Here is a 23,708-nt window from a genome sequence, read left to right as displayed (position 1 = left end):
ACAAGGCACCGTGTTCATCTTCGCTTGTGAAGTGATGGGCCATGATAATGATGATATATTTTTAAATATATTTTCATTTTTTTGCGTTTCCCTCTAAATTACATCCTGTAACATTTAGTACTCTCTGAAAAGAAAGTGAGCACTCCGGTTTGGGAACCACAGGCAGTGACTCCTTTATTCTTTTTTGCAGTCTGCCATTATCAAAGATGACTTTATTCCGCCCTGGCCCTGTGCATTCTGAGGTGACTGATTTGGCCAATGTGTGAGCCAAACTGGAGAAGGTTTTGAGAATATCCTAAAATCTTTATTTTCTCTCATTCTATTTTAAATGTAATTTTTAAAAAATTTAGACACATATCATCGTAACAGGCCATTTTGACTCATGCCGCCAAATCACAACAGATTAGCCTGCACCCCCAGTACGTTTTTGAATGGTAGAGGAAACCAGAGCCCCTGGGGAAAATCCATGTAGACATGGGGTGAACGTACAAACTCCTTACAGACAGCGCGGGATTTGAACCCTGATCACTGGTGCTGTAAATGTGTTGCGCAAACCGCTACATCAACCATGCCACCCCATAACAGAATAAGAAGATTCTCTTTCAGGAATCTGTTATCAGACATCTTCTGCCTAGTGTAGCCAAATGAATGTAACTAGGGCCCCAAGACTTGGGTTGTTAGCCAGTGAGACCGTGTTGATGTTGGTCCCCATAAGGTTCCAGATGCAGCATTGGTGGTATCTTTCCAGCACCTTAACATGCCTGTTTTACTTAGCCCTGGCCTCATTAATAGTGTAAAGATCATAGGTATTGGCCTGTTATAAGGTAAAGGTAAAAAGGTTCCATTATTGTCACAGAATACTACATTTAGTATGTAACATACATGAAATTCTTTGACTTTTGTCTACCGTAAGTCACCACTTTATCCAGTGCCATATATAACTGTGTTCTCAGGATTTACTGCCACTGTTTTTATCAATGCTCCCTACCTGAGCACAGCTTGTTTGGAGTGGGGATAATAACTAACCATTCATAGAGTTCATGATATCATGTGTTAGTGTTTCATCATTAAAAGTCATAGTGATCATATTTGTGGCACAATTTCAACAATATAATTTGAGAATGTCGATTATGAGGAACGACTTGCTCACAAACTTACTCAGCCAATTATTGCGCTCCCAACTCCACATGATGTTGTATTAATGTATACCTATCAGTCAGGTTTGATTCACAAATGTGAGAACTAACAGTGAGACCCGCCACTTTTATTCAAATACTTAACTGCCAGCCTCAATTATATCATCACTCATGTATGGTTCCAGCCCTGAGTAGCAACACACTGGATGGTGTTCTCAGCCATGTGGCTCTGGGTAAGTAACTAATCTTTCAACCAATGTTCTATCTGAGACTAGTTAACTAGTTATAGATTAGGATGGAATTCAAAATTATCTGGTCTGTACTTTTCAGTCTTTGAGAAGCTTTTTGCGATAATTCTTTTACATTTTTCTATCTTTTTTTGTTCTCCTTTCCTCAATTGGGTCCTTTCCATGCCCTTACGTTTACAGTTCATTTACATTCCAGACATACTCTTTCGGCAATGTGCCATTGTTGGACGGATGGGAGGTGACACTGGTCAGCCCGCTGACCCAAAGCAACAATTATTACAATCCAAGCAGGGCAGGTGGTGAAGTGGAGTGTGCTTGGGTTGGAATAGTGAGGAGATGGGTTCAGGGATGAGGAAGGCTAGATTTATCATCATTGTCAGGTAGAAGAGATGCTCCTGATCCATCTGATTGGTTTGCAGGTTTTGCAAAAGCCAGCGCATCATGTTTTCACTCAGGCAAAGATGTAAATGACCTCAAGACCATCCACAAACTTTGGTCTGAGGACCTCATTCGCTGATTTTTTTTTCCCTTTGAAGAACTGTATTTCTGTTTGTCAAGTTCCTATAACGATGGTGAGGGAGCTTGCTTTACATGAAAAGGCAGACATTTAACCTTATTCGATATTACTCCATGACTAATTTATTGATGGATTTTTTTGTGTCCGTTTTTCTCTCATTAAGTTCCTGTAATATGTTCTTTACCAAGCTCTCAGCTTCTCATTTGTGTAAACTTGAGCTCAACAGGATGACCTTCTGATGATCATCTTCCACCAAGGCCCTCTAACCACTGGAATTAAATTATTAGCATTTGTCCAAGAACCAGAACTTGTATAAAAATAAATTTCTTCCAACTGACTATTGGGAAGACTAAATCTATGGGTTGTCAGGTATAATCATAAAACAGGCAATGTCTGAATAAAAAGGTGAGGGGAAGGGGGAGGAGGAGAAGAGGGAAGGAGGAAAGGGCAGGGGGAGGAGCTCTGGCCAACAGACAACAGATGGAATGGTAGAAGAAACAAAACCTGAGAAGTGGTAGGGGGAGAGGGCTGAGGGTAGCACTCTGACCATAGAAGGAAGGGAAAGGGGCAGGGAGCGAGAGGAAAGGCAACAGAGAGAGGAGGAAAGAGAAAGACTCAGATGAGAGGATTAACAGAAATTGGAGAAGTCGTTGTGAACGTCATTTGGTTGGGAGTACACAGATGGAATATAAAGGATTAAAACGTCAACCCACCTGCTCTTTTTTCTCTTTAACAGCCTCAAATTACTCTGTGACCGTGTTTTTGGATATCAATTTTAACATTTCCTTTTGAGGCTGCATAATTTTTTTCTTTCACGGGACATTTTTGCTCAGTTAAAAGTTCTATATAATTGGAGGTTGTTGCTGCAGTGATAGTTCAGACTTGTCTGTCCAGTCCATAGAACAAGCATTGATTTTAAAATTGTGTATTTTTTAATCAACTGTGATCTTGTGCTTTATTCTGCCTCTCCAGCCTGTTCCACCTTAACCTTGCTCATTCTTCATAATAATGTGGCATTTTCTTACTAGGATAAATCCTTCAAGAGCTTAGTTGGGCTTTGGAATTCTCTGCAAGAGCTGGATGCAAGGAATGAAGAGAGGAGATGGTAGGGATGGAGTTAAGGTGGGGTGGAAGCCTTGCTCAGGTCGACATGGATCAGATTTTGCTTGCATGAGTCAGGAAGGAGCACATGAGCGTTGGCTTACTTTGACACTTTCCAATGAAGAATAAACTATTTAATTTCTTTTTCTAGTTGATCCTTGGATTTCTTTGGTCATTAAATGGATTAACAATAACAATTTTTACCTGTTTTCACCTTCAAATAGGAGAAGCGTTTACTCTACATTTTTTGTAGTATGATTATCTATGAACAATGCTTAATGATCTGTGCATGTTGAATGAGAAGAAGGATGAGATGGCCAAAACAGGAAATGATAAAGAGTTCACCAAAAGGAAATGCTGGAGAAGATTTAGCCTGTGGTATGATTGGAATTACTAAAGAATGAACTGAATACATCTGTGGGGGCTGAGAAGTGACTTAATAATTGATGACGTATGCTTGTTGCGTGAGATCAATGCAAGGTTGTGCAATGATGCATGGACATTTTATGTAGCAGGCGAAATGGCACATGGCATCTTGGAATCTGATGTGGCAAGAATCACTTGCTTGGGGAATCTTGGCGACAAATGTCAAACAAGCTGCTTTGTGGCAAATCAGTTATTTTTTTAAAACTTGATGTTTTAAATGTTACCATCAATTGATGTTAAAATATTGCCTTCCAAAGCATTCAAAACCTGGGCAAGTGCAATGTCACCTGGTATGGAGAACGCTGTGCTTTCACTGCAAGACTTCAAAACTTAAAAAATGTTATTATGAAACAAAACAAAATGTAATCACTTGCTTTTGTGTTTTTCAAATGATAAAATAGATTTTAAAATGCCTTTCTCATTGATTTGGAACATAAAAGTACCATAAATATACAGTACATAGCTAAACAATGCAAGTGGTTCAAATCCTGCACTGTCTGTAAGGACTTTGTACTTTCTCCACATGTCTGTATGGGTTTCCTCCAACTGTTCAAAACATACAGGGTCAATTGGGTGTAACTGGGCAGCATGGGCTCAGGGGCCTAAAGAGCCTGTTACCGTGTTGTATGTTTGTTTAATTAAATTTAAAATGGTGGTTTGGTGACAGCTGAATATTCCCTTCCAATTTTCACAATCAAGTAATTTTATTGCACCGTATTTATGTTTATTATTTTCCATTTTAAGTGCTGACTACACCAATTGAGAAAGTCAAAACAATAAAAACAGAGTTACAGACCATTGTAATTCAATGACTCATTCCTACTTTTAATGGCTGCTTATTTAGTAACATTGCTTAAAGAATTAAAATACTGACAGTCTGATGGCACAATTTTAGATTTTCTAAAATTTGAGATCCTAAGAACATCTGTTCTTAACATTATTTTGACATCAAACCCATTCCTTATCATAAACTTTTCAACAAATTTTTTTTGACATATTGCCATAAACAGTGCATCATGCGAGACAAGCTGCAGATGGTATATGATAGACTTTAGAGATCATTTGTTGTCATCTAAATTACAAAATGAATGTCATTTATGAAAGTTTCTTGCATATATTTGTCTCCCTAAATATTGACCAATTGTTTCAATCAGAGTTTGAGAATTATTGTTGAAATAACTATCCTGTCCACTTCCAATTAAAACTGCCTTGGAGAAAAAGCCAAATGTCACTTTGAATCGATATTTTTTTAAAAAAGGATTAGTTTGTGTATTTCAAGAAAATACTTTATCAGCCAAACAAGTGCAAATTATATTACACATTTGGTAGAAGCTGGCGACATTGATTGCCACTGATTTTGTTTGAATTTTTTTTTCCACACTACTGATTTAAACCATCAAGGTGACATTGTAAGGTTTCCTTTTATGTTAATAAGTTCACCACAAAAAACATACTCTGGTCCTATTTGTTCCATATATTTGTAAACCATAGAATTAGGTTAGAAGGCAGGAAGTTCTTTGTACTGTGAGCCACATTGTGTCTGAAATGCATAAGAGTTCAAAATGGGGCATCACAAGTTCCTCAGTTTAGTATTTCATATTTTTTTACAATACAAAAGACGGCCTTGCAGTCCATTGAAATGATGCTGGCTTGCTTGCAACACAATTTCATCTCTCCCATTCTTCACATATTTCCCTGTAACCAGACTCACACATGCCCATTAACACCCCGTCAATTATCCTACTCCACAGCTAACACCAGGGGCAATGTAAAATTGTCAATTTACTGATCATACAGACTGGCTTTTGGATATGGGAGGAAACAGCAACACCTGGGGAAACCCATGCTGTCCTAGAGGGAACATGCAAACTCCACAAGGACAACACTGGAGGTGTGAGTTCAACCTGGGTTGCTGGGACTTTGAGATGACTGCACTACCAGTAGCACACAAAGACAAAATGGATTTCACTTAAGTCTTTATAGGTAGGTAAGTTAATGGTGATAGCAGTGTTCATAACCATGGTATTAATAAGTTTGCATGATTATAAAAGGCTATTAGATTAGAATTGTATGTACGTTTTGGCCCACGGCATTCTTCCACAGCTATCTATCTCTCACTAAAGATTAATTGCAAAAGTAGGGGTGATGGTGAAGGCAGTGTGTGTGTGTGTGTGTGTGTGTGTGTGTGTGTGTGTGTGTGTGTGTGTGTGTGTGTGTGTGTGTGTGTGTGTGTGTGTGTGTGTGTGTGTGTGTTGCACAATTTAGGGTAGCAGAGTGAGTCTTTTCACATTAATTTTCTTTTGTACTTTGGCAGTGGCATTAAACTGAGGGGCATCAAGTACTAGTCTGGATTAACCATCAATCTCTTCATTATGTACTTTGACCCATATATATCACCCCAACAATATGCAAATATATTCTATAATTGCTGCAAGTAATACAACAAAAGAGAAAACCTTTAAAGATAAATTACTTTCCAATCAAAACATCAGAAGGCTGATTCTGCTTTCTAAAGAAGTTAATAGTTTTGATGCACTTTTTCCACAGTAATGAATCTCCATGGGAGTTATTGGACTCATTTTTTTGTTATTAGTGCTGTGCACTTCCTGTAAATGTGCACAAGGTCAGTTTTGACCCATTCATGTTTTTATTTGTCAAACAAAACTGTAAACCAGAGACATCTGCGTTATCTATTGAAAATATCAAGTATTCATTCTCCTTCTATGGACAGAGTACAGAACATTAATTTAAAAGCTGGAAGGCATTTTAATATGCAATTTGAGATGCTTTAGCTGTTTGTTTTTATTGTATCTTTTGATTCCAACAGGACTTGTCTTATAAAGACCATCACTGGCATGAAGCCTGTTTCAATTGCTTCCAGTGCAAGCAGTCGCTGGTGGATAAGCCGTTCTCTACCAAGGATGAGCGGTTGCTATGTACAGAGTGTTTTACAAATATGTATTCCTCCGTGTGTCATGAATGCAAGAAAGCAATAATTCCAGGTCAGAGCAAAACTTTCAGGCATTTGTTTTTACTTATTTCTAGGATGTGTGCAGCTGGTAAGACCAGCATTAATTCCCCATCAACATTTGCCTTTAGAAAGCTACTTTCTTGAACAGTTGTTGTTCCTGGGGTGAAGGTACTCTCACAATGCTGGTGGGTACACAATTCAGGATTTGGCTGCAGTGATACTGGAGGAATTGTGATTAATTTCCAAGATAGGTCAGTGTGTAACTTGAAAGTGAACGTGTACCTTCCTATGCACATTCTGCTCATATGAGCAGAGACTATTTAAGAGGGTGTTGTGGAAGAAGACCAGTCTTTTTCTAATAAGTGATGTGCACTGTTTACCAGAAAGCTTAGGTTTGTTAATGGGGACAGACAAGTGGGTTGTATTCCATTACACTTCTGAGGTATCTTCTGGATTATAGCTTCTGGGGAGTTAGTTTATGAGGCATTCTCCACAGAATCCCATCTTTTGACCAGCTCTTATAACCACAGTACTACACAGTTGTCTGGGTCAGTCAGGACTTATCAAAGTGTGGGAGGTTGGTGTGGCAAATAAGAAAATATAGTAGTTGACATTACCCCCTATTAATAGGAATTGGTTCTTCAGAATCATGTAACGGTAGGCAGAAAATATTCTATCCTTTTGTTTCCTGCAATTTCAGTGTTTCCATCTGATTTAGTTGTTGAACAGCAAGAATGAGTTTAATTCCAATTTATATGGAGAATGAAACTGTGTGGTAGATGGGGTGTCCCATATATTAATAAGGTAGGAAAATAAATTGAAGCAGGAGTTGGCATTTGGTTCCTCATGGCTGCATAACCATTCAATTAAATCACACTGATATTTTTTTAAACTTTATTTAAGATTTTATAACATGAATAACATATAGGATTACATTAAAAAAAATTAAGAATAAAATAATAAAATTACAATACAGTTTCAGTTATCTAAATAAACTATACCCTCCCCAATAATTATTACACATTAATAACCCAACTCAAAAATAAAGAATGAAGAATTAATAAAGTTAATAATATATGTGAGAAAAAAAACCCACTTACAAAAAAAAACAAAAACATAACCGATTAAAATACTAACAAAAAGAAAAGTAATTAATACTAAGATATCAGACTTAAAAAACATATTTAAATCAAACTTAAATGCATATATTTAACAAACGGAGTTAAGATGAAACATATTTAACTCAAACTTAATATAAAAAATTAGTAAAGTTAGTAAATCACACTGATATTTTATATCATTCCCACTTCTCTGCTCCATCCTCAGATCTATTGATGATCTTAAAACTGACAACTTTGCTGGGAATGTTTGGTTCCAGACTTTCCATTTATTTATAAAAAACCTAAAAGGCCACAGAGTAAATCAGCAAGACTGATTCTGTTTCTCGATTTCTGTAAATCGTACAGTAACAAAAGCGCCCCGCGCACACGCACACACACACACTTTCTGATTGGTTATGAGGAGAAGACAGTTTCCGTGATTGCACCAAAGTTATTAGGAAAAATGTATTGTTTCAAAGCATGAAATGTGATAAAATTCTAAGTTTAAGCTAGGAATACTCAAGAAATGCATTGATTAGGTTGAACTATTCCCTGAATATCAAACAAACTATAGCTATAAGTAATCTGGAATAAAACAGAAAAAACAGAATACACTCCAGGCAGCATCAGCGGAAAAAAGAAACGGTTACAGTTTCAAATCAGAATAATTTGGTATTGAATTGCGGTTATTTGAAAGTATGTAGCAATACTTGTGGCATTCCTTGTTTAATAACATTGGCAATGCATCAAAGAATCATCAATGGGTTCATTATATTACAAAAAACATTTCATAAGTACATCAGACTTCAGGTAATAAATTCATTCATTCTCTATCTTAACAGATAGCTGTTGTTATTCTCGGTGTCAGCAATGTCTAACTCAACCTCTGTAATGACAGGTTGATGTAAATATAATGCCAAATTAATGTTGCTAATGGCTAATAACCAATATGCAGTGATCACTCCTTCAACAAGCAATAAGTGACTTGCTACAACAGAATAATTTACGTAACATGCACTTCATTTCAATGCTACCTAATTCAACTTGTATTACAGCCTCTTCCAATGAGCGATGACCTTTTGTTGCAACTCTAAGTTTTGAGCATTTTGGCTTAACTCCTAGATGTTGAAATTGAATATCATTTTGTGATTAATGTGAAATAATCATAAAAATTATATTAGATAGTTTACTTGACCCTGTAATGGATATTTTTAATTTAAAAACATAGAACATGTTTTACACACACTCGCGCACACACACTCAGACGTATATGTGGGCAGGTTTATGACTGAAGAAATCCAGCACCAATACTGATGTCTGAATATATCCGTTGATAATATTTTCCTCCAGAGTTCTGGCCTTGTGCTCATCGAGCAGTCTAGTTATGACTTAACATGTGTGAATAAAGTTACTCTTTGTTGGGTAAACCTTGATAAGTTCAAACAGATGGTAGAGGAAGAATGGTGTTTTCATGGTTTGATGATTTCAACCAATGTAGTCTATTTAAATTATTAACTTTTAAAAAATTAGTTAGTATGAAAGCAATTAGAACCATCTGAATTTTAATTTCCCTTTGCATCATCTCTTAACAAAATATAGGCACTCGCAAGATAGAACATAAGGGTAACAGCTGGCATGAGACTTGTTTCATCTGTCACCACTGCCAACAGCCAATGGGCACCAAGAGCTTCATTCCTAAAGATGATAAGAATTATTGTGCACCTTGCTATGAAAAGCAGTTTGCCATGCACTGTGTGCAGTGCAAGAAGGTGAGCTCGCTCATCAGAAAATGTACAAGGTTGTGGGCTGGGACTTGAAGAGCTGAATTATAGGGAAAGGTTGTGTAAATTAGTACTTCATTCCCTGGAGCAAAGGAGAATGAGGGAGATTTGACAGAGGTATACAAGATTATCAGGGCATTGATCGCATAAATGCTAACAGGCTTTTTTCAAGGACGTCAATAAATGGTAAAAGGTGAAAGTTGTTTAAGGGGAGCATGTAAAGGAATTTCTTCACTAAGAGGGTGGTGGGAGGGTGGAACGAGCTGCAGTGGAGATGGTAGATATGAACTAAATTTTGAAATTTCTGAGAAGATTGGATCGGTATTGGTTTGGAGGGATATGGAGGACTATTGTCTGGGTGCAGGTCAAGGAGAGTAGGCAGAATAAATAATTTCACATGGACGATATGATCCAAAAAGTTTGTTTCTGTACTACTGTATATGTTCTATGGTTCTATCAAGTTTACACACACCATTAAGTATCCAGCATTCTTTATACAAGTCTCATTTTATACACCCCATTCCCCCAGCTCCTGACAGGCTCTACCACTCACCCACACATAAGGAACAATAACCCACACTTCTTTGCGATGTGTAAGAAAACTGGGTCACTCTGAAGAAAACACATACTCATGGAGAGAACATTCAAAATGCACATAGACAGCACCTGAGGTCAGGATTGAAACCAGGTTTCTGGAGTTGTCCTGCCCCGAAGTAATTCAGAATATAGGAAGGTATCTTAGAAAATGTAAAAAAAAAAGTATTTTAGAAGAAGTTGAAGACACTCAGCAAATCAGCTACATCTATGATGTAGTTTGATGGCCTTTCATCTACTGTTGATTGAATAATTAATTATGTTTCTCACTTCATTGATGCTGCCTGGCCTGCTGAGTATCTCCATCATTTACAATTTTATTTCAGATTGATAGCATGTGCGGTTTTTGCTTGTTTTTAATTACTCATAGATAGAAAACCTTGCTTGGAATTCTACAACTGTTTGAGAAGGTAAACTGGAGTTTATGTGATGGGAGAAACCCACAGGCAATGATTCTGTTTCACTTTTTAGGAACAAGCAACAAGGTAAAATATGATAAAACAACACATCTGCTTAACTAATCATCTTTATAAATCCTTCACTTCTGGACATTCTGCCCATATTTCCATCAAAGAAAAGACTTATTTGCTGCCAATCTGGGGCTTAGGTACTGAGACATGTCTATTATTTTCTTTCTTATGCTCAACAATTAATCCACCCAGATGCAATTTATATTTTTGTGTCCACTTCAACCATTTTTAACAAAGCATCATCAGCCTGAAAGAGTAAATCTGTTTCTCTATGTATAGCACTTAAATGGCCTGCTTATATTTCAAATTTCTTGTATTCACATTTTTTTTGCACTTATATTCATGAATGATATCACAAGATTTTGCAACATAGACGTTCTGAGATGGACCCCATCCCCAATACATTTGTGAACTTTCCCGTGAGATCACTGCCAGTAACATTAGCACGAACTCTCATTGCCTTCCTGTCAGCTCAGCAAATGAATAAAAACTGCAAGGGTGAGGTGAGGAAAGAAGATTGGGTAGGTGGAGTTAGGTACCAGCCAGATTAAGTTAACAAAAAGACACAGAATAGCATCAAATGAGTCCAAGCCTGATTGGCTCTCAACATGATCAAAGAGAGTTCTTGTGGAGGGCAATTATTTAAATGTAAGTCCACTGGAACGTAATCAGCAGAAAATATGGCCACCTGAGCATCACCTTATTTTCTCTGTCACCTTATTGAAGTTTGATATCTCAGCCCTAAGCAAGGTTGACTGCCTGGATGACATATTAACCTTAAGTTATTAATTGTCATAATTCTTGTCCTGTGAATGGAAATATACAAATTTATATTTTATACTTTATAAATAAAGTATACTTTTGAAAAACAAATTTGACCTGGTGTAGCCATTTACAGCCAAAGCTCACAATTCACTTTAGACTTTAGATGCTTTGTCCTCAAAGCCAGGTAATGATTAGCAAAGGAGACGGATGATTACTGTCAGTACCTAATTGGCTGCAAGAATTTTGATGACACTTCTTTTAATGTTGTGAGAATATTCCTAATTTTAAGTCATTTTCATTGCCTTATCCAATTAAACAGCATGTCATATAATTTTACCAACAATACAATAGCATTCTTAAAGTAATGCTCAGTTTCCATAATTGAAAATAAATATTTAGATTCATTAATTTGTTTTCTTGCCCTCCACAAATAAATTCTTACGTAAATTTAAGAAATGATCTGATTTTATCTTTCCCTTCTGTAGATTCAATACTTTAAGTGAAGATACTCAACTATTTCATTGTCCTTTTCCCTGTGGAAGATGAAATAACTAGTCATCTACATTTTATCTTGATAACCAGGCAATTACCACAGGAGGGATCACTTACCATGATCAGCCCTGGCACAAAGAGTGTTTTCTGTGTGCAGGGTGTAAAAAGCCATTGACGGGACAACAATTCACCTCCCGAGATGAATTTGCCTACTGCCTGGATTGCTTCAGTCATCTCTATGCTAAAAAATGTGCTGGCTGTACCAACCCAATCATCGGTAAGTTCTTCAGTAAGATGGGGTTGTGAAAGGATCAAACTATTACCAGCGGATCTTTTGTAATGGCCACGCAACAGAGCAGATCCATTTTACATCAGGTCATTGAGTCAAACAATGCTGAAGAAGGCCTTTCAGCCCATTGAGTCCCTGCTGGTGCTGGAAAATGTTTAAACCAAATTAGAATCTTGTAGTGTATGGGATGAAAATGTCACCTTCTTGCTGAGGTAGTAATTCAACATAATAGGTTGGTTGCCGGTCATTCAGTTTCCTTTCCATTGAAATCTGTTCATTGGCGATCTGCTTTCTAGGTTACTGTCCGATTGTTGAAAGCATTAATTACCCTCATTCTTCAGTTTCCATTCTGCACTTTGACCTACTTTATGTTTATGCTCTTTCTCAGATGGCGTGAGATTCCTTGCCAGCGATATTGAAGTTGATACTCAAGCAGAAAACCAAGTGTCATAAGTTAAACAAGAGTATCTAACAAGAGTGCAATACTCAAACATACTAGAGAAACACAGCATCCATAGGAAGTAAAGGGGAATGAACTTTTTGGGTCTGGGCCCTCCGTTAGGTATATGAGTCCAGGCCCGAAACATTGGTTACCCTTTACTTCCTATAGATGCTACATGATCTCCCGCACATTTGTGTATTGCATAAGTACTCTAAGTGATTTGAGCACGGATTAAGTACGACAATAGGCTGTTTGGCTCTGAAAGCATCACATCCGGATACATGACATTCACACGTGCTTTTTCAACTAAAGTAAGGGTTGCTCCATTCAAGAGTGCTGATGTTGATTTACTTTAGATTTCCTGCCCAGAGGTCAATCAGACTGACAGGCTTGGCTACCTGGTAAGTGAGAGAGCTCCCTAAGAAGATACTGTAGGCCCAGGTAGGCTCTGTTGCTTACAAGGAACATGATAAGGTTTGGGGAGGTCCCTGTACAGAATAGGTGGGAGCTGTTGTGGATTGATTGCAAAAGGAGGTAGGAAGTGGGGGTTCAATAATGATGAACATTGTCCATTGTAGGAGGTTCAATGATCAGGGATCTGGAGGAAGGTTCAGAGCAGGAGGTGGAGGAAGCCTTTTTATTCCTCATGGCCATTGACAGTACTGGAAAAACACTTGTCCACTGCACAGGCGGCCAGGTTTCACAAGGCCTACACTTATCCACCCTCAAGTAAATATTTAAATGTGGCACAGCTGCTGCCAATGGATTGATTGCCTGTCCATCTCTGTTCCAGGCAAGGTGGCTTCATTTGACCATCCAATTGACCCAAACCCAAGGCTTAAGGGTACATATACTCTCATTGTGTGGTGCGCGGAGGTAGCAGCAAGCAAGCACAAAATTTGAAAGACTGTACAATAGGCTTTATTCCAGTAAAAGTCTGAACACCAGTTCATGCCTTGGTGGTTCCCTGTGTGACTGGCTCAGGAGGGCCTGGCTCATTGACAGCTGGCCAGGTGGAGTCAGCCCCCTAGGGGGTCTACTCAGGTCAGCTGATTGATAGCCGGCCAAGTGGAGACAGCCCCCTAGGAGGTCTATTCAGGTCAGCTGATTGACAGCCAGCTAGGTCTTCCTGAAGGTACAGAGATCGCCCCCTGCAGTAGGCTGGTGGCCGTATCGCCACATTGATATAGTATTTTCTCTATGATATGGTAATCCTTCCATGTGTTAATAAAGTAGTTTTTTTAAAGTAGATATTGAAGCCTGGTTAATTTTTATTTTAAAGTCCTTAAGGAATGAGAGCATTGTTAGAGCATTGATTGAGAAGGGAATTAGACATGAAATTATACCATTTAATGTAGACATTATTCTGATGCACCTAATGCACTTCTTGACATCTTACCATTATTGTATTGTACCTGCCTTGTCTCTATCCATGTTCCTTCCATAAGTTTTCTATTTCCTTCAGAGTAGCCCAAATTCTCACTTGTATCAGATATTTAGGGTGTTTCCCAGCAACATTTCTCTCCGTTGCTTGGCAGAGCACTCTTTACATACTTCAGCATCTGTGTACCTTCCCTTTGCAATTTTTTTCAGGTCTTGGAGAAACCAAGTACGTCTCATTTCAGGAATGTCAGTGGCAGAAATGATTGGTTATTTCTTAGTTATTTATCAGTCCCAAAGAAAAAAATAATTGAGCTGAAAGCTTACAATAAATCTCTTAAGTTGTTGAATTGTCATTGAAAGCCATATAAACTGCAGCCATTACATCTCATTATCTAACCTGTAATGTAAAAGAAAACTATAGAATTAACGAGGCCAGGAGGGGCAAGAAGCAAATTACAAACTCCATGAGGGGCTCAACTACCACGATGGCCAATTCCACCACAGACAACAACATCCTATCCATTGAAGACACCTGCACAAGGTGTTGCCTCAATAAAGCAACCAAGAAGGATCATAAAGGATCCCATCACCTTGGTCATGCTCTCTTCTTGTTGCTACCTTCAGGCAGAAGGTACAGAAGCCTGACATCTGGCTGTTCTAGGTTCAAGAATTTTTTTTTAACTGTCAGCTCTCAGGCTCTTGAACCTTCCTGTACTACCCCTAACCATAACCCTACTCCAGGATCATAAATCTGTCTGCATGACATTTTGCTTTGCACTAATTGCAAATGTGAATATTTATCCATCCTTTTATATATATTTATCTTTATACATTGCTTTTAGTGTAATTTACATATCTGTATAGCTGCAACGAGTAAGAAGAATTTCAGTGTATTTGTATGTTGTACTTATGTGTATGATAATAAACACTCATTATCTGTCAACCAGCCATGGACAGTGAACGATGAACAAGTATATCAGGGCAATGAATGCATAGGATTTAGACTAGAGTGGGATGTTCACAACAGAATTCACTGAGTTGAATGCTGACCAGAGGAATAATGGAACCATTGAGCAAGCAATTAGAGGCTACAGGAACTCAACAGGTCAGGCAGCCATCCATGGAGAGAAGTGGTCAGTCAGTTTTTCATTGGGATTCTATATTGAGACTAAAGTGGGAAGCATGCTATCTTTATGCTTGCTATCTCTTTCCTACTTTAGTCTCAATAAAGGGTCCCAATCCAAAATGTTGACAGATCATGGATGCTGCCTGACCCATTGAGTTCCTCCAATTTCTCATTGCTTGCTCAAAATTCCATCATCTGCAATGTTTCTTTATGGAACCATTGAGCCTAGCTTTGAAAAAGATGTGGACAGAATGACAGGACTGAGGCAGGAAATATGGTGGCAGTGAAAATAAATGATCATGTTAACAAACTGAGTTTGGATTGATGTTCAGAACAGACCAACAATGTTGGTCAATGTTGCAATGTTCATTTTATCTGAACTGTAAGAAAGAAGGATCATGGATATAGGACTATGCATATCAGGATTCTGATAAAAGCCAAACAAAATAGACCTAATTCTCATTTGTTCCAGATATTTAGGGAGTTTCCCAACAACATTTCTGTCCATTGTTCGGCGGGACACTCTAGGTACTTCAACATCTGATTACCTCCTCTTTGCAATTGATTTTTTTTTCAGGTCTTGGAGGAACCAAATACATCTCATTTGAGGAACGTCAGTGGCACAATGATTGTTTCAACTGTAAAAAATGTGCCGTGTCACTGGTGGGCTGTGGATTCCTCACAGAGCAAGATGACATCCTTTGCCCTGAGTGTGGGAAGAATCTGTGAGAGAAAAGAAGTCAGGAACAGATCCTACAGCATCGTTGACTGCAGCTGCATTCGAACAAAGCAGTCGACTGCAGTGACGTGAATTGCCCACATTTAGATGTAATGTGATTGAGCTTGACAATTCAGACAAATTATTAAAAGCAGCTTATGAGTTCATTGTGAATTCACAGAGAATTTGCATGAGTAAAATGGGATGAATGAAAAACTAGTATTTTAATCTAGTGGGAAGGCACTTACATAGAACATTAAAGCACAGTACAGGTACTTCAGCCCATAATGTTGTGCTGACCCATGTAAACTGACTCCACAACAATCTAATTTTTTCACTATATCACACCTATAACCCTCTATTTTCTTACACCATGTAATTGACCAAAAGAAACATCCCTATAATCTAACTATCATAACATTATAGTGCATGTTATCCAAGCAAAGGTTGAACATTTTGGTGATAGAACATTGAAGGGGGTTTTCTTTCATCATTTGAGATGGTACAACAGTGGTACAATGTTTGCAATGACCTGTGAATTGACAAGGCCTGCATCTGAGCTGAAACTTATAACCAAGTGATTTGGTCTGCTATCTGCATTCACTTACAGCAAAGCATGTTTGAAAGTAAAACTTACACTGCATGATTATGAATAAATAGTAAATAATTATTGTAGGTGCCTCTACATATTTCATATTTTCAGCCATGAAAATTTTGTCATATTAAATGTATTAATAAATCCAAGAAAATGTTTTTGTATTCTATTTGTGAAGAATAGCTGTAACATCTGAACTAAGTACTGTATTTTGGTTTTCCATGGCATTGATCCAATTGTACAGTAAATAAAGAATTATGTTTGAAACCTACACAATGGGTGGAAGGTTAGAATCACTGGTAAACTGGAGAGATTTCAGATGCTGGGTAACTTGAGCAACGCTGGAAGAACTCTATGGGTCAGATATCAACCATAGAAGGCAATATTTTGGTCTGAAATCCTTCATCAGGAATTCACTAGAATCACCATTGATTTTCCCATTATTCTAATATACTGGTTCATCATAGTGAGTTAGCTGCATTTTCAGGGATTAGTGGGAGAGGAATCATCTCTAAAGCTGATCAATGTAATGTTATATAGATACATGATATTGAGAGTGGTGCTGGGAATTGGACATGAACCCAATCCTCACTGCTGTCCTGACTGGACGTGAACCCCTGTCTCACTGTTGAATCAAATGCACACACACACACACACACACAGTACTCTTCAACAGAATTGTAAATTAATAATTAGATTGTTTCAGAAATTAACATTACCCCTTAACCAGTAAATGATTGTTAAAGGCTTCTTTTCAAGCTTGGCTTGCCTTGAACACAGCAGGTACCAGGCTGGCCATATTCAAGAAAACACTTGACCTAGTATTCTTTCGAAGGACCACTGCAGAAAGTCTAGCAGAGAAATTGGATCTCAGAACTCTGCTTCTGAGAAAAGGAATTTCTCATTACTATTGCCCTGCCCTTCCACCTGGAGAATGGTGGCTCATACACCCAGCTGCTTTTCATAGACTTCAGTTTGGCATTTCATACGATCATTCCACGGAGGCTGGTGGAGAAGCTGTCCTCACTGGGACTCAACACCCCTCCCTTTAACTGGATTCTGGACTTCTGAACAGAAAGACCGCAGTCAGTCAGGTTTGGCAGCAGAACATTGAGCGCTATCATACAGAGCACTGGCACACTTCAAGCTGTGATCTCAGCCCACTCCAGTTCATATTATTGACCCATGACTGCATTCAGATCCAGCTCCAACAGTATCATCGGGTTTGCAGATGACACAACAGTAGTTGGACTCATCAGCAACAACGATGAGTTGCCCTACAGAGAAGAGGTGGAAAATCTCATGAAATTGTGTGAGATTAACAACTTGAGTCTCAATGTGGATCAAGACAAGGGAGATGGCATGTTTGGCATAGCGGTTTGTGCAATGCCTTTACAGCACCAGTGTTCAAATCCCATGCAGTCTGCAAGGAGTTTGTACATTTCCCCATGTCTATGTGAGTTTTTCCTGGGAGCTCTGGTTTCCTCCCACCATTCAAAAGATGTACCAGGGATCTAGGTTAATTGGGTGGCTGGAATCATGGGAAGAAATGGCCTGTTACTGTGCTACATGGCTAAATTTAAATTTAAAAGAAGATTCTGTACTTCAGGAGGACGAGGGATGACCACCCTCCACTACATATTCATAGCTCAATAGTGGAGAGAGTGGAGAGCACCAAGTTCCTCAGACTCCACTTAATAAGTGACCTATCCTACACACATTACATCCCATCACTGGTCAGGAAGAAGCAACAGTGACTGCACTTCCTTAGAAGGCTAAGGCGGGCAAGACTTCCTGCCACCATTCTGTTAACTTTCTACAAGAGCTCTGTTGAGAGTGCCCTGGCTGGCTGCACCACTGCGTGGAGCAGTAGAGCATTAAATTGTAGGTCAATCCACAAGACCATAAAAGCGGCAGAGAGGATTACTAGTGTCACCATGCTCTTGCCACCTCCTCCCCCCCCCCCCATCCATCTCACTAATAGATTTACTGACATCGTTGTTTAAAGAGGCCTCACAAAATCAGGGAGATCCTCTTCCCTCACATTCAGCATCTTCCACCTATTACCAATGGGAAAAATATACAGAAATATTGGACATAGAACCATCAGGCTGAGGAACAGCTTCTTCCATGGGCAGTGAGACTGCTGAATAACTACCAAGCAACAACTCTCCGTGACTTTAATATTTATTAAGAATATTTATTTTAATACAGGTATACCCCTCTTTACGAATACTTGCTTTATGCAAATTCACTTTTATGAAGAAATCTGTGTTTGCTATCTAAAAGAAATTTGAATGGGTTTTTGCTTTTATGAAAATTGCCTTCAATAGTAGAGAATGCTTTTCTTTGCTTTCACCTTATGGAAGGTTTCAAAGGAACACTCCACTATTGTAAAGTGGGTATACCTGTATATGTCCAGTGTGTATCATTTTGCAACCGCTGCAACCGTGTCTGCCTGTCCCGCATCGGACTTGTCAGTCACAAACGAGCCTGCAGATGACGTGGACATTTACCCCTCCATAAATCTTCATCCACGAAGCCAAGCCAAAGATAGAAGAAGATCATTTGTCTGTATGTGTGTTATGTCTATATATGTGTTTTGCACTATTCTGCACTCTGCACTGTGGATTGGAGAGCGCTGTTTTGTTGGGTTGTCCTGGTACGATAGGATGACAAATAAATGTGAAATTGAACATTACATTTTTAAACAAAATGGAACATAAGGACTTACTATGAGTTGCAGAAAGTCTAAAATATTTCTGCTGGGTCCTCCCTCTGGCTGATGTGCTAGGACAAGGAAGAGACCGCACATGTACAATGGCACAGAAAACTCCAAGACCTGGCTCTGAATACTCCACTGTATAATTGGATTCTGGATAGTCTCACCTTCAGACTCTAATCAATGTGGATTGACAAGAACATCTCCTCCACAATCTCCATCAGTACCGGAGCACCACAGAAGAGCTCTCGGCTCTTCTTGCTTTACACCTTTGACTATGTGGCTCAGTAAAACAACACCATTTACTAAATTACTGATGATACCACAGTGGGCTGTAGAGAGGGAGATTAAAAAAAACTTGGTTGTATGGTGCACTAACAACAACCTTTAAACCACCAAAATCAAGGATCTGATTGTAGACTTTAGGAAGCAAAAAGCATTGGGGACCAGAGATGGCAAGGGTAACCAAATTTAAATTCCTGTGTCACTATCTCAGAGGGTCTTTCATGGACTCAACATACTAATGTCATTGTGAAGAAAGCACATCAGCGTCTCCACTTCCTCTAGAGTTTGCAGAAGTTCGGTTTGACATTGGAAACCTTGGCAAACTTCTACAGACGTATAGTAGAAAGTGTGCTGACTGCTGCATCAGAACCTGGTATGGAAACAGCTCTGAGTGGAAATCCCTATAAAAGGTAGTTGATACAGCCCATTAAATCAGTAGCAAAACTCTCACCACCATCAAGAAAATCTGGATGGAACACTGCCATCTTAGAGCATCAGTAATTATCAAAGACCCCATTGCCCAGGACATGCTCTGTTCTCGCTTTTTTCTGCCATCAGGAAAGAGGTATTGTGCCACAAGACTCAAAGCATCAGGTTCAGGAATAGCTGATAATCTTCCACCATCAGACTCCTAAACAAGAGACTCAGAGACTCATTTAAGGACTCTTACATAGCACATTATTTATTACTGAATATATTTTTTCTCGTATTGCAAAGTTTGTTTACATTTCTCTCGTTTGAATATGTTTCTTTTCTTTAATAGTTATTTGCACTACCATTAAGTAGAAATTCTGTCTGTCCAGCAGGAAAAAGAAACCCAGAGTTGTATGTGATGTCATGTATGTAGTCTGACAATAAATCTGAACTTTGAACAGTTCTGGAATTTTCATGGAAGTTTGTGTGGCTTGTGCCATCTGTGGCAACCTGTCCATGCAGTAGCAGCCTTCACTGCACTCAAGACTTGGCCCACAATTGTTTGAAGGGGAACTGAAATCTGGCCAAGTTTCTCATGGTGTTAATCTATTTGGACAATAAATATAGAACACTGCATAGCATAATGAATGGAATGTTATTTCCTATTAGCTTCTGTACTATCCTCAAGAGTTTTTTTGTTTATACATTTTAAATATGGAAGCTTTTATCCAGCGTATTACTAAGAAAAGTATTTAAATACTTGATTTTGTTTCGGAATAGAACACATCAGTTTTTTTGCCTTTTAATAAAGGCACAATTTTTGATTTGATTCTTTTATACAATGTGCTATTGCTTTTAACCCAAATGGGTTAGAGTTTTACAAACACCATCAGTTTTGTCTATAAGTTAGAAAATTCAGGTTCAAGTTTATTACCACATATACCAAGATGCAATGATAGAGCTTGCCAGTTATGGCTACCATACCTCCACAGTAATGGAATGAATAGCATCAAAAGCATATGAGATTGATAAGGAACAACAGTTAGTAAAAGTGGAAAGAGAGAGAAAGCTATTTCTGCCACTTGTAGGAATGAATGTACGTTTGTACATTGGACTTTTGTAGTTAATATTATTATGGGAGTTTGTTCCGATGTAAGGGGGCCCACAAGTCAAATGCTTGTAACCTGGAGACACCCTGTATAGGTTAAATGTAGCATTGTTGTATGAGTGAATAAAGGAGAGAGTCAACACTGTATAACTAATTGACCATAAATTAATACCACATGGCTAAGGTCTGCTGTGAGACTGGGAAAACAAAACTGTCACCCTAACATATCACTTTTAAGGGAGCTTTATTCCTTAGGTAATCCACACTCAGCAAGTTGGCACCGAACACAGATAGACACTGGCTTTCTAGGGGTGAAAGATAGTTTTGTCGGCTGAGAAGAAGGAGGTTGGAGGAAGAGGTTGAAGGTTGAATGGCGGAGAAATGAGGAGGAATTTCACCAGTAGGGAGTTTCAGCTCAGAACATATCTGTGTGCCTGGTGATAATATATGTATACACATACAGTGTACAGTAAAATCCCTGTTATCTGGAATACAAGCAACCGGCAGCCTCAAGCAACCGGCAAAAAAAAGTGACAAATAACATATTTGAGGAATATGTTATTTGAATAAAAGGAAAAAAAATACAAAAGTTTAAAATTAGTGTTCTCTAGCAGTTAATTCGCCAATCATGCAATATGCAATCTCAAGCAATCCAGCATGTGCCGATCCCTATAGGTGTTGGATATTGGAGGTTTTGCTGCATATGTATCTTTAATTTTGCAATATAAAGTATGCTGTTTGACCTGCCAAGATTCTCTAACTTTGTGTTTTTACTATGCACAATAAAATGCAGCAAATGGGTCCAACATTCCTTTGGATCCCACTGATTTCTAACGTTACACTGGAGAGATTTCAGCAAAAGGATCTGGTTGATTATGTATCCACTATTTCTAGAAATGTTTTGGTTACATTGCCAAAGGTGGAGATAAGATCATGACAAGTGTAGAGTGCGTCGAAAGAACCAAAGACTTGTTGATCCAAACCAAGGCTTTTATTAACTAAAAGACTGGAGCATATCACAAGTAGGTCGACCAGACCAGAATGACCTGGTCTGGCTAGGAGCAATCCTTTAAGACCTGCCAGTAGGTGTGGCTATGCTCTCAGCCAATCACAGTCACCCTACACTACAATCTGTACATAGACACATTGGTGATAGAATCTGTACTATCACAGCAAGCTGCAATGAAAAAGACCAGTCTGCAAACTCAAGTAATCACTCTTGAGGTTTTGGCACAGTAGTGACGATCAACTTTTCAAAAAAGATTAATTTGACTAACCTCCTAGAGCCTTTTATTCCACTATGGACCAGGGAATAACTTTTATAAGAAACCTTAAGCCATGGTGACCCAGCTACTCCAGGTATCAAACTCAAGATCCTGCCAATCCTTTAGAAGCTGGAGGTTGAAGGTTGGGACAGACTCAGTGTGCCAAGGGCCCGGATCTCTCTATCTGTAGAATCTAAATGTGGCAATAAATATGAGGTTCTCCCAGCTGGATTCTGTTGAAAAGATTTTTTCAAAGGAATTGTGATAGTTCCTTCTGTAAAGTTTTTCTTTGGTAGCATTTTTGCTAGCTCAGTAAATATCTCTGTTTATTTTCAACAAGTGGCAACCTCTGTCCAGAGACAGTATGTGCTTGATGTTGCCCACTTCAGAACCCAGAGGAGAGGCAACAGAAACATCAACAGCAATAGGCTGCTTTTCAGCTCTTACGCTGTGGTGAGATGGGTCGAGATTATAGGTCATACGTTTCCTGGACATATTTGGACTTTAGGAGCCTTAGCACCTAAACAATATTTATTATCCAGAACCAGCAATTAGTGGTGGGTTGTTGTTTTCTACTTGACCTGGTGGACATGGTCCATCAGCATCTGTGAAACTGACCATGCACAAACCTCTCAGCATCTGCTGGAGGTTACAGAGGAACTGGTTGTCAATCACTCATAATGCAATCAGGTTGATGACAATTGTCTCGCTTTCAAGTCTGCAATTTACATAATCAGTGTAAAACTGATTATCCCTAACTCTAAATGACAAATGAGACTAGTCCAGAAAACCAACTTGGTCAGCATGGATAAATTGTGACGAAAGGCCTGTTCCATGTTTTATAGCTCCAACACAATTTGTTCATAGGCCCCCATTCAATGGTCCAGATAACTTAATTGTCAACTGCCCCTGCTTAGACAAAATGATATGGCTTGTCACTGGAAAGCAAAAAAATCTGAACTCATCACTAAATTTCAGTTGAATTTATATGTATTGCATGTGGCATCTAGTGGTGAAACATGGCCATTACAAGTCTTTGGATTTATGAATTGCTCAACATAATAACAATTTCATTATCATATATGTTGTACAGTGTACATATGCACCAAAATTCTTGCAGCCAAACAGGTGCTTCATAGAAAAAAAAACAATTATAATAGAATACCTTACGTTAAATTGAAAGGAAATAATAAATATAGAAGATAGATAATAACTATTAATCGATACCATAATACAAGAAAAAAAGGTGTCACAACAATCCAGACAATCCTTTTCTATGAGTAGTCCGTAAGTGAAACAAGAGGAGGTTTAAGAACCTGAAAGCTGTTGGAAAGAAACTGTTCTTGAACAGATAGACAGAATCAGAATCAGAATTTATTGTCATGAACAAGTCATGAAAATCAGTTTTGTGGCAGCGTCATAGAGCAAACATTCATATTCTAACCATCTTACAACATTTAAAAAAATTAAAATAATAGAGCACAAAAAGTAAGGCCGTGTCTTTGGTTCATTGATTATTCTGGGAATCTGATGGCAGCGGGGAAGAAGCTGTCCTTGTGCTGTTGAGTGCTTGTCCTTAGCCTCCTGTATATTTTTTTGGATGGTACAGAGTGAAGAGGACATGGCCTGGCTGGTGGGGGTCTTTGAGGATAGAGGCTTGAGGTGAACTGGGAATTCACTACTAGTGTGATGCTTTAAGGACTGGCTCCTCCCCTGACTCCGTGCCCCCAAATATCCCGATATAAACCCTGCATCCCCAC

General features: G+C 38.6%; 1 protein-coding gene across 5 annotated transcripts in view; it reads left to right on the top strand.

Annotated features, from left to right (window-relative positions):
• LOC138739323 (four and a half LIM domains protein 2-like) overlaps nucleotides 1-16,410 on the top strand; it is a 43,778-nt gene extending 27,368 nt beyond the window's left edge. For 4 of the 5 annotated variants that reach the window (XM_069891123.1, XM_069891122.1, XM_069891124.1 and 1 more), the window contains exons 3-6: nucleotides 6,256-6,430; nucleotides 9,099-9,268; nucleotides 11,692-11,878; nucleotides 15,419-16,410. In XM_069891123.1, the coding sequence (XP_069747224.1) occupies nucleotides 6,256-6,430; nucleotides 9,099-9,268; nucleotides 11,692-11,878; nucleotides 15,419-15,570 (684 nt within the window). In that variant the 3' untranslated portion in view covers nucleotides 15,571-16,410. Of the gene's footprint in view, nucleotides 1-5,011; nucleotides 5,412-6,255; nucleotides 6,431-9,098; nucleotides 9,269-11,691; nucleotides 11,879-15,418 lie in introns of those variants that run through there. The other variant, XM_069891126.1, reaches the window with a different exon arrangement.
• Nucleotides 16,411-23,708: the final 7,298 nt, after the last annotated feature.

The sequence above is a fragment of the Narcine bancroftii genome, chromosome 7 (assembly GCF_036971445.1).
Source record: "Narcine bancroftii isolate sNarBan1 chromosome 7, sNarBan1.hap1, whole genome shotgun sequence".
NCBI lineage: Eukaryota > Metazoa > Chordata > Chondrichthyes > Torpediniformes > Narcinidae > Narcine > Narcine bancroftii.
This window is presented reverse-complemented; position numbering and strand designations above follow the sequence as displayed.